This window comes from Plectropomus leopardus, chromosome 24 (assembly GCF_008729295.1).
Source record: "Plectropomus leopardus isolate mb chromosome 24, YSFRI_Pleo_2.0, whole genome shotgun sequence".
In the NCBI taxonomy this organism is placed as follows: Eukaryota; Metazoa; Chordata; class Actinopteri; order Perciformes; family Serranidae; genus Plectropomus; species Plectropomus leopardus.
The window spans coordinates 9,886,579-9,898,603 of NC_056486.1; the positions used below are offsets into that span (position 1 = coordinate 9,886,579).

General features: G+C 39.6%; 2 protein-coding genes across 3 annotated transcripts in view; one reads left to right on the forward strand and one right to left on the reverse strand.

The window, feature by feature from the left end:
* The window catches only part of LOC121962859 (lysine-specific demethylase 6A-like), a 31,815-nt gene extending 27,152 nt beyond the window's left edge, over nucleotides 1-4,663 (reverse strand). Inside the window, exons 1-2 of the mRNA XM_042513176.1 lie at nucleotides 4,069-4,663; nucleotides 3,865-3,928 (exon numbers count right to left, since the gene is read on the reverse strand). Of these exons, the coding sequence (XP_042369110.1) occupies nucleotides 3,865-3,928; nucleotides 4,069-4,247 (243 nt within the window). The 5' untranslated portion in view covers nucleotides 4,248-4,663. The remainder of the gene's footprint in view (nucleotides 1-3,864; nucleotides 3,929-4,068) is intronic.
* A 1,112-nt stretch (nucleotides 4,664-5,775) lies between these two features.
* On the forward strand, nucleotides 5,776-11,866 carry LOC121962857 (FUN14 domain-containing protein 1). Of its 2 annotated transcripts, none has more exons than XM_042513174.1 (5): nucleotides 5,776-6,044; nucleotides 8,509-8,683; nucleotides 9,127-9,202; nucleotides 10,102-10,236; nucleotides 10,537-11,866. In XM_042513174.1, the coding sequence occupies exons 1-5, from the start codon at nucleotides 6,020-6,022 to the stop codon at nucleotides 10,612-10,614; spliced, it is 489 nt and encodes a 162-aa protein (XP_042369108.1). In that variant the 5' UTR covers nucleotides 5,776-6,019; the 3' UTR covers nucleotides 10,615-11,866. The 2 variants fall into 2 exon arrangements, with proteins under 2 accessions (XP_042369108.1, XP_042369109.1); XM_042513175.1 differs by having other exon boundaries at nucleotides 5,779-6,044; nucleotides 10,102-10,230.
* The last annotated feature ends 159 nt before the right edge of the window (nucleotides 11,867-12,025 follow it).

Here is a 12,025-nt window from a genome sequence, read left to right on the forward strand (position 1 = left end):
AAGCAGAAATCTTTTAAAGAAGCAAAGAACAGCTTATAGTGTGCTTTCTGTTTCTACAACAACAACTAAGGGTTTCTTTGCCTCTGCTAAAAAATAGAAACCGAAAATGACATACTAATAAAGCTAACCTAAGCCACAGACATAGCAATCTGCAATGCCCATATGTTATATTGTACAGGGTTTCCCGCACATTCATTTCTTGTGAAAGCCAGTGACATTGTTGTAATATGTATAGAGTTAAGTACTGACTGCACCACACTCTTGGAGCGCAGAGCATACTCAGGGCACAAACGGAGCAGCAGAAAGACAGACGCAGTATGCCAATATTTGTAGTGACTTATGCTTATAGTGGATCCAACACATTCCTCCTCTCTCAATACCCAAACTCTGTGTATTATTATGGCTGCAACTAATACTGATATTCATTGTTGATTAATGTGCCCTTTTTTTAACCCAATTAATTGTTTTTCAGTAAAAAATAAGTAAAATAGTGAAACGTGCCCTGTGCAATTTCACAGAAGCCAACATGACAACTTCAAATGATCCAAAAATCCAAAATTGTTCCATTTAATATCATGTAAGATGAAGAAAATCATCTAATTCTCATATTTAATAAGCATTAAACCAGCACAAAAAATAATAATTTTAAAAAATCCCTAAATTGTTATTAAATCATCAAAGTCAATGCCAATTAATTTTCTGTCAATTGACTAATTGAGTGACTGATGCAGCTCTATTTATTAGCATATTCAATACCAGCCGTCTCTAAAATCTGTATGTGGAAATTAACCTGGAGCTGTAAAAAGACATTAGTCTTCAGCTGTTTTTCTTTTTGTCAGCATAACTGTGTAAACATGTTTGTGAAATTGCACTGTACGGTGTTATACTGACACTGTTTCCCCACCCAAAGCTCCTCAGATCTGCACATCACTAATGGAGCTTCAACTTCCCTTTTGCCTGAAACGACATCAGCCTGTTAACTCCCTGACATATCTGTCAGGCGTCGCTATCTGACTGCAATACCAGCTCTACACACGTCGACACCTGGAGCTGTGAGTGAGCAGGACTCTGGGTAAGTGCCCATAGGACCTGTGTGTATTTATACTAGGGTGTACAAGTACAGGACTGTACCAAGAAAGTCGAGCAACAGACACTGACTATGGAGCAAATCTGGCTTATGAGATTGTCAAACGGTACTGCTAACATAACTACCACTGTCACCGGTGACAAATCTATTGCATATGGCACAAAATAACCTGCACCTACACAAATAGTGACATGCAGATGTTATTTTTAATATGCCCATAATATGCATGTACTGACACAAATAACATTTTACAGGGGACTTCACAAAACAGGCTGGGCTGTTTCAAGAGGGCATTTATCTGGAAGCATCACCAAACAAAGGATATAAAACACTTCACAACTAAACAAACTAAACAAGTCAGAGTTCCATTTCATTTTAACACAATGCAGTATAGGTGCTATATGAATACTGTGAAAGTATCAGAATGCTCCATACACAGAGGAATGCAGACAGTTCATATTTCAGATATTTTGCCTTTAAATAAGCCGTCAGGATTTCCATGAATCTGTGATGTCACAACTACAGCGGGCTTTATGAACCATTACAAACCTAACATCAACATTTCAAAATGGGTCTCACTGTATTTCCTGATGGAATATTTTGCAGTGCATGTGAAAAAAAAAGGGAAAATATAACATCCTTAGTGTTTGTACTTTGACTACATTGCATTGCTTCCTATTTCTATATAAATATGCATATTCATTGTCCTAATTATTGGTCTCCAAACAGATCATGGCACTGCAACAGGGGCTTGAGACGCAGCTGCTAGACAGAGCAATGATCTGTTTGGTGACCAATAACAATGAAAACAAACATGCATATTAAGATTAAAAAACACCAGGAAGTGATGTAATGTGTGTTTTTTTCTTTTTTTACTTCTGTTTATTGATTGTTCTTTTTTTCCAAAATCCACATACAAAATTTCCTTCTGACCAAATGCCTGTTCATGCTTAAGTGCAAAGAGAATGTACACCTACATGTGTACATACATGTGTACATACAGGCAAACAAGCACAAATAGATTAATTAATACAAAATAAAGAAAGAAAAGAAATGAAGACTAAAAGAAAGTTAAAAGAAATGTATATGAATCTTTTTTTAAAAAGATGTCAGTGGCGTCATTACAGTAATCACAGTGTTATCAAGAATGAGTCGAGGGTTTATCTTATTAAAATGTTCTATAAAGGGTTGCCATGTCAGTAATGTGTATTTTCTTATCAGGTTAAAGGATGTCTCCATCAAAATTGAGACAACAAAGATATAATGGGTTATAGTGTCATTTGGCGTGCCTGACACCGACATCATGACCTTTCCTTTTTTTTTTTCCTTGTGAAAATCAAAGCATTTCACAAAGAGGGTGAACATAGGCATATTCAAATGAACAGAATGATGTGTTGTTGTTTTTTTCAACATTAAAGCATGTAAACATGTACTGGTAGAAACCCAAATTACAAGTATGAGCACAAAATGAGCATAATAGGGGACCTTTAAACCATTGCATCAGCTTCTTGGGGGGAATGTAACATGCTCTGCTTTGCACAGTTCAATTCAAGCAAAATACATGAATTGCATTGCATACTATCCATATTCTCTATCCAGTATGGCACATCAGAGGTCTGTGCTGACTCTGTGCAGCTAAAGCTAGGAACAGTCACACTTCCTAGGTATCCCACACCACCTAGCGAGCAGATTCGCGGATGGCCCATCAAACCATGAGCTGTCAACAGCACCATCTTCTCCACATCACCCACTGTCCAAGATACAGTCACAAGCTTTGCGCTTTATAAGCACAGCAGTGTGTTACATGTCCAGGTGCACAGAGCCTGTTTATCATGAAGCTTTCTGCTCCGAGAGCACATGCAGAGCCAATGAAAACTGTAAACAAAGGACCCCGACACCACCGAGGTCCGGTAAGAGGAACACGTCTTTGCAAAGAGCAAACACACGAGAGGAAACTCGGGACACACTTTAGCAACACACAAACTACTCGGAGGAATATATTCATATCAAATGGGTTATATAGCTATCAGTGTCACTCCGCCATGTCCCGCCATCTTGGACAGGCAGCCAGCCATTACCGTTACTTGTAACGTTTGTCAACTCGTTCACACCGGCTCCAAACGACAAGAAGGAGCAATGCAATGTCACAAAAACAACACAACAGTGTGTCCATAACTGTACATTAATGCTACGCGCACTAGCTAACCCCACCATATAAACGGGTGTTTGGTGCACCCTGAAGGAGGCTACAACGTTACTTCCAACGTTATAACAGTAGCAGCCATAAAATTGTGTGTTTAATGTTATATGTGAGTATTATTTTTGCAACGAAACGCATAACTTAACTAATTTAAGTGTTTCCAATGTGATACACAAAACCGTGACGACGTTGTGTTGCTGGTGGTACAAATACACAAGGATACGCTGTGGGGAATAGCTATGTAGCTAACAGGGAAGGGCGGTTACCTGACAAATATTAGTACGTAATAACAAGCTTGTAACAACCAGAGAGCCAAAGCTACTCAGCTAACGGTGATCTCGACCGGCCGCAGGTGCAGGGTTCATCGGATGAGAGTAGCTAACTAGCAAGTTAGCTGTGTGGCTAAAAGAGGGGCTGCGGCTAGCTGGCCTCCTTAGCGAGTGGGCCACTTGCATTCACACTGGCTTGCTACTTTGAGAGCAAATTCACAGCCGTGCATGATAGTTGGGATGTTGGGGGAAATCGAGGGTATCGGGGTGTTGCTTTACTGTAAAATACATCCAGTTAAATTTGCTACCTTCATCAACAGGGCCTTCGTTCTGGCGCCATCTTCATGAAGCTTCTGAAATCCAAACAGTGAGCTGCAAGCAAGAAGACAACATAGGCGGCTCAGAATCACTCGCAGAGCGGCTCAAAACACATTTTTTGACATGCAGGGAGAGAAAAACAATTTATTTTCAAAGCGTGCGTGTGTGTGAGTGCACGGGGTAGCTGCTCCGACCTGTCTATCGCGGCCAAACTGTCCCTCTCCTGGGCTGTCAGTGTCGGAAAGTCCTCCTCTGTTTCACTCGCTTTTCCCGCCGCCATTTTCTTTCCCTCATCACCACTAGAAGAAGCCGAGCCGAGACTCCGAGCAGCAGCGCAGGCAGCAACGGCGAGAGACACACCGCACGATTGCATGGAAAATCGCGACGCGGGGACGATCGCTTTGCTCCGCCGAATCAAAGAAGAAAAACTGAAGAAAACAAAACGATCAAAAACTTTTTTCCCAGGATGAAAAGATGCGATTCGATATAGTAGATCCTTTCGGGGGGACAGAAGCGCTCTCCGGGTAGCTCCTCAAACGTCACATTTTTCATCACAAAGTGATCTTGCACCGCTAGTTGAATGCGAATAACTGAGTACAGTATCCAAGATGTGAGTATTTGACAATAAAAATGCGTTTCGGCCGCGAAGATAAAGTTGTTATAATTGTGTCACCCAAGCGAACCCACGCGCCGTTCTAACCACGCCCTCTCCACCCGCTTCAGCCAATCGGAACGCCCGCATCCCACCATATGACTTCCCTGCTATATCATTCTTTTATCTTAAATATTCATTTTCTCCCTGCAAACCACTCATCTTTTACGCCACGATTATTCTGGAACCATATTCATAATTATTTGTGCATAAACATGTATGTAACTTTTGTGCAGTAAGGTTAAATATAGTACTTTTACTGCGAAATGCAACAATTACCACGTAATGAAGTATCTTGGAGTAAAATGTGTATTGACACTGATCTGTTTTCCCTTAAAAACTGGGTAAACGATGACTGCAATGCATTAGTTTTTTATTGACTATTAATTTCCCTGCGAAATGCAACAAATTCTTCATGATAAAGTTTTTTTTTGGCACTGAATAAAATATGTATTTACACTATCAGTTTCCCCTAAAAACTGGTTGAACGATGACTGCAATGCATCACTTTTTATTTACTATTAAACTTTTATTGCACTTTCCAGAGTCCCAACATAATTCTTTGACATCCTCCATATACGAAAAAATACTGCATTTTCATTATAACGCTGCTAAATTTAATTATCATTCCAATTATTTTTAGTTATTAATATATATATTTTACATTTGTTATTACATGCTTAGGTACGTGAATACCAAAAAAAGAAAAAACAAAAATCAGCATAAATGCTGAAAATAGGCTAATACAGAATCAAATATTGCCTTTATAGTTCATATGAAATTTTCAAAAATATCGCTCTTCTGAGCTGCCTTAAGTTTTAAAAGCTTCTTATTGTTCTGCCATATGTTTAAAGTCTTTTTTAAAAAAATCTGGTCTGTCTCTTCTTGTGTAAAATGCTTTATAAAGTAGTCTCTCTATATCTCCTGGCTTTTGAAATTCATAAAAATGTCTTAATCCTGCAACTGAATCATTTGTACAGTTTTCCCTCTTCTACAGAGTTGCATCCACCTAAAATATTCTGGTATACATACAATTATAGAACAGATGATTGTTTTTTTTTTCTTCCTATTCGCAGATTGTGCAAGAATATTGAATATCTGCTGAGCCCAATCAAGCGATATCAATGCATTTTAACTTGACGTGGCAGAGCATCACAGTGTGGGCGTGGCTTAGTATTGTCAACATCCTGGTGACATAACCAGTTTCTCAGTCAGAAGATGGTGCTGGATGCCACCATGAGATTCTTAACAAATAATGCATTTTTGGAGAATATATAGACAGAACACTTAGAGAGGGATGTGCACCAGCCCAGACAGTTGATTTTGGGGTTATAGAGCAGAGAAAGACGTGCATTTGATCACTTTGGGTAGATATCGTAAATACTTTGTATTGCGAAACTGATCAAATCCAGTAGGTGGCGGTAATGCGCCACAAACAGATGCTAACCGCTGTGTAAGGCAACAGAAGAAGAAGAAAAACCAGTTTCTCCAAAATGGCGACTGTGGATCAAAGAGAAGGTGAGTTGTTTTGTTTGTTAAAAATAGGACGTCATTACCTCTATAAATTAAAATTTTAAGAACTACACACGCGATAATGAAATTAAGATTACGCGTTGACCTCGGTGCTTCTAAGAATCCGAAAAAGAAAGCAATAACAGCTAGTTAATGCCATGTTGGTTTAGTAGCCATTTAACGCTAGCCAGCTAATATTAGCTTTTCCAGCCATTTACACATAAAAAACAAGCAGCCCTAAGGTAGCCGAACTGCCTTTGCAGTTAAATTTAATATTTGAAGAGTCACTTTTGGTCGTTATATTTAGTTTTTTGGTGTGAACAGCCAAACGCAGGGTGATGTCCATAACTGAGTCTTTGAAACACGCTCAGTATGTATGTCATATTCAGTATTTGTGGTGGGGATAATATGTGCAGTGAGTGTGCATGTATGTATGCAGGGGCGTGGCACCAAATTCTGGGCCTACAAGTCATCTCTGTACCTCCTGATCCACGTCTTTATCATGTATGTTTTGATATTGTTTAACTGTCCGTTTGCCTGCGTTTTCTTTCCATGTATTTATTTTCTTATTTGGAACTCCGATGTCCCCTTTATGAATAAATACATGATATTGTATAATCCGATACTCACTAAGACCTTGTGCCACTCCCATATTATCCCTGTTCTGATATCACTATATTGGCCCATCAAATTTACGGTCAAATTTAAGATCCTCCTTCTCATGTACTGGGATTTAAATAATCTTGCACCAGAATATACCAGTGAAGTTAGGCATATTAGGTCTTCTGAAAAGAGACTGCTAGTCTCTCAGTCCTCCCCGGGGTCAAGTCAGTGACCTCTCTTGAGGCCTTTAAGCCACAGCTTAAGACCTATCAGCTTCCTAAGTGTGCTTTGTTACCTTGGTTTTCAAAAGATGCTATATTTATTATTTATTTATAAGTTTTACTTACTTTGCTGTACAGCTGTGTCGGTCTGCTCTAACTGCATTCAGAAGCAAACCCTAAGCCCCTTTCACACTGTCTGTTCAGGGCAGGAATACCATGCCGTTAATGCTGCCTTACCTTTCTGTATAAAAATCTACCTAAACTCTGTCATGGGAGTTAGTATTAGCTGAAACGGTCTGTGTGTTTAGGAAGAGATTTAGTATATTCTAATATGTAGTATGATGACTGCAGTTTGCTAAAAATACCAAGATGTTTTTGCAGTATACAAGCCAATATGCTTGTCTGGCTATTCTTACTCACAGTCGCTCAGCTAACGATTCATCACATCTACATAGCAACGCAGAAGCCACAATGACCATTCAAATGGTCATAACAGTAAAATAAATTGTTGATTGAACAAAATAATCATAGAGATTATCAACAACAAGAAAATAAAAAACGATGACAGGGAAATACATATGCAGGGTCATTTAATGAATATAAAATGTTAGAATCCACAATCCATGTAGTTATAATGTAAAAGTCTTACTATATAAATTGCAAATTAACCACAGCAGAGCTTTCTGGGTTGATGTACATCTCTGGCAACTTTGGTGAATGGTGCTGTGTTTGGTCTCCATGGTAACAGATATATGAGGGTCAAAGTTCAGATCGCAGTGTTATGAAGAAGTAGTATGTCCCAATTGTGTGCATACTGCATGCCACTGTGCATACTACAAGTACCTACTAAAAGTGAAAAGAAAAAGTTTGTGACTTAGAAAGCGTCACGTATCTCTATAAACACGACAGCTGGCAGGGCGGTATCAGGCTGGTTGTGATGTTGTGACGATGTGTAATGCATGTTAGCAGTTAGCGGCTAACTCTAAGAAGAAGAACAGAAGCCGTAAATGTCAGTGAAGTGGAAAACAACTCTTATTCTCTAAGTAAAGGATGAGACCCGCTGCCATGTAACAGAGAACGAAATGATAGCCAATGAAATGTTATGCCACTGTTATTGCTTAGAGGATGCTGTCGATGCTTATGTTATGTGTCATTGTGTTCAACATCATTCCTCTTTTGATTATGGGATTCATGATGCAGTGAGCGGCATGATGCAGCCGTCATTTGGATTTTTGAAAAAATCCAAAGGTGGCATAAAGAGAGGACTCTGAAGCACCCCTATAGCGTGATCTCTGTATAAAAAGGGCTCTTGTGCACATGTGGATAAATCCATTTTGCACCTTTAAAGAGTGTGAGGAGCCTCAGAGGGCTTCTGCTAATTTTCTATGCACTGTTCAGTCTTTCAATTGGATTTGTTAGTAAGTTTTGAAGTAGTCATGACACTAACTTTGAAATGAAAATATAAAACTCAACTTTGCTTTCTGGGTTATTCGAGGCCTTCTTTCTCTTCCTGCTGGGGCCTGAAGTAATCGGTCCCACTTTTCCCTTCACTGCGACGTCTCTGCATATATGAACGCCTTATTCTGGAGAGCTGGTGGTACCTTAAAAGCATTTTGGTTGTTAACTTGATCGCTGTCTCATTGCAGGTCAGGATGACCCCGGTCAGGACGAGAGTGAAGAAGAGGTTTACGAGGTGGTGGACCTGACAGAATATGCACGGAGGCACCAGTGGTGGAGCAGGGTGTTTGGGAACAACTCCGGCCCCATTGCTGAGAAGTATTCTGTGGCCACACAGATCGCCATGGGAGGGGTGACTGGATGGTAACATATGAGGCTTTATCTGCTCATGTGAATATAGAGCCATTGTGTTTTTGGGTTGTATATTTGTCCGTCTGTCAGTCCCTTTCTTGTAAAGGAGATATCTCAAGAAAACATAGAGGGAATTTTCTCAGGTTTTGCAAAAACTTCCACCTGGAATCAAGGATTAAATTATTTGATGCCATCTGGCAACCTTTTATCCAATATTTGGAGAAAACAACAGTGTAATGCCATTTGATTATTTTTGCGATTACCTGAACGTCGGATTCTTTGATTTTTTATTGGGTGTCTAGGTTGGGTGAGTCTAGTCAAGTGGACGCAATATATTGAGGGACTTTTTTTTTTTTTACAAATTTGGCACCAATGTCTACTTATACTCAAGGATGAATTATGGGGATTCTCTGAGTGCTCATGTGTCGTGAACCCTCGTCTCTTCCTCCATCCAGGTGTGCTGGTTACCTCTTCCAGAGAGTCGGGAAGATAGCTGCTACAGCTGTTGGCGGAGGGTTCCTTCTTTTACAGGCAAGACTACCATGAGATTGTGTTTATGTCGCCTCAGTGGTTAGATATTTACTTCATCTCCGTTGTCTAACGGGATAAGAAGTGTAAACTTCACATTTTGTCATTGATAACTGAAGAGGCCAGCTGGTGTCCTCTCTTCATCAGAAAGACCAGCATTGCGTGTTTGCTGGCTCGAGATGGACGCAGGCCATCTGGACATTTAGTTGCGTTGCTATCAGGATAGTTTTTCATCTCTTAAAACATTCTTCAAACTATTTAACAAGCAGATGAAACCAGAAAAGGTCATTTGAGTTGATTGAAAGGCTGAAGACATAAAATAGTTGTTTAGATGTGGTTCATGGGTAAAAAATGTAAACTCAACTTTATTGTCAGCCTGAGATGAGAATTTATTTTGCGTCATTCTCCAAATGAGTTTTTTTTTCTATCAAGGTCATGAAAAACATGTTCCTGGACTAAATGTTCCCTCAATACCTATTCATATTTATATGTTTTGAGGTTGGCTGCATTCTTTCACTGTAAGAAATAAAAGCTTTGACCTGCAGAGCACCTCACCAGTGATAAATCAAAGAATAACATAACCTTTTCATTTTTTTAATTACATTATGTGTTTCATCACATAAAGGGGAATTTTCAATAAATTACCAGGCAGTGATGCAGTTTAACACAGGGAGAAAAAAAGAGAATAAAGGAGTCAGCAGCCTAGAGTGCAACACAGGATTACTTATTAGAGAAAATATGTTATCCCAGTATAACATGTCATGTCAAGGGGTAATATGTAACAGTATTTAAAAGATACATTGTGCTTCAAAGTCCAAATTGCTTCCGCTCCAAATTGCTGAGACAATCCAAAATAATCTCAGCACAATAAGTTCTGAATGTGAACCTCTCCCCCTCCACAGATTGCCAATCACAGCGGCTACGTGCAGGTGGACTGGAAGAAGGTGGAGAAGGATGTGAACAAAGCAAAGAAGCACCTGAAGAAGAAAGCAAACAAAGCAGCCCCTGAAATAAACACATTCATTGAGGAGGTAAAGGTACCTGCAGCAAATCTTGCTCTTTGTTTCACGCTTTCTTCTTGTTTTAATCAGCTGTTGCTAAATCTGAATTGCATGGTGTACTTTCTTTGTACTTGCAGCATATTTCAGACTTGTAATTAAGGAGAACTAAATGTTGTGTTGGACGTCCTGGTTTTAGTGGGGAGGTTTCTTTTTTTATCTGCAAACCAGTAATGCCCTCTAGTGTATTGTTAGCCATATTACACCCACTATCTGTGACACAGCAGGCTTTAGCTCTTATCGACTCATTTTCTGTGTCTTCCCTCCTCTCCTCTGCAGGCCACAGACTTTATAAAGAGGAACATCGTCTTGTCCAGCGGCTTCGTCGGCGGCTTCTTCCTGGGTTTGGCCTCCTAAAGCTGCTGCCTGCGCTGCTGCATCTACTTACTGTGAATCTCATCACTGCATAGGTCACCTTCCTTTCCATTGTTTACCTCTGGGCCCTGCGTGTGCATCGATTCACCTTTTAACAAACTGAACAGGCGGGTGGGGTTATGTTGAACATTAGGCATGATCTGTTGTGACAGTGGTATTACTGTATTTTTCTCCACCTAAATCAACCCAAGCTAGTAATTTCCTTTTTGGAGGGCACATTCTGAGGTGTGTGTGGAGTGGATTATACTGTGAAAACTCTCTGCTGTGGGACCTGTAATGGATCCGCTGAATATGTCAAGCTGCCACAAACTAGCACAGATTCCTCGTTGCTTTTCAACACTGATCTGAGTCGAGATCGTCCATCCCCTCATTGTGTAGTCGCCTGGTGGACGCTGATCTCAGATTGTTAGAAATGGGCGTGTGTGGGTGCCATTGTAAATACATAGATGACCCCTTTTGAGAGGTGTAGATATTATATAAACATGGGAAGCAGCAGTGGGAAGTTAACACCATCCCCCAGTCTAGTGCTTTTTAATATAAAGTTTATGTGCCATTTAGCATGTAAGCAAACACAATTCAGCTTTTAAAATTTGTCACACTGACTGGGGGTTTAAACAAAGTTATTCTCCCACTCTGAGCAGACCTTGTGATTAATATACAACACATATCACAAGCATAAATCACAACTAAATGTTACATTTATGTGTGTTGTCTTACTTTGCACGGACAAAAAGGAGTATTAAATCCTTTGTTCCCGTAATCCCCGGCTCCGCAGTGGCCTTTAATGACAGGACGAGCATCTGCTGTACCCTAATTACCAGCGCCACAAGCTAGACGCCAAACGCGACACCAGTCCTGTCATTAAAGAGCACAATGGAGCAGCGATTGTGACTCCCACTCCCTCGCTATTGTCGTTGTGCATTTAGCGGTGTCAGTGTAGCAATAAGACAACAGAGATGCTGCCGAGTTGTGCATATTATCAACATAGGACGTCCACGCATAGGAGTCCACTAAAGACGATCACAAGATGCTTATTTTGTTTTTTGCCTTTTTCTACCAGTGCAATATACTGTAAGGTTATTTTTTGACAGCTTGTTATGTGTCCAACTGGCGTTTTGTATGCTCATATTCCCTCATTGTTTCTATTTAATGTTACTTTGTTATCTGAGCTGTTTGAACTTGGTTGTGTGTCTCTTTTAAATAAAGTTGCCTAATTTTGTTTTCAACTAAAAAATGATAATAATAAACTTTATTATCTTTCAAAACACAGTTACAAAGTGCTTTACATTAAACATATAACATGTTAAAAAGTATGAAACAAAAAATACATATTTAAAAAAAAAAAACAGAAAAAACATTCCCAAAAAAATCAAAATTATTTTAAAACATGAAA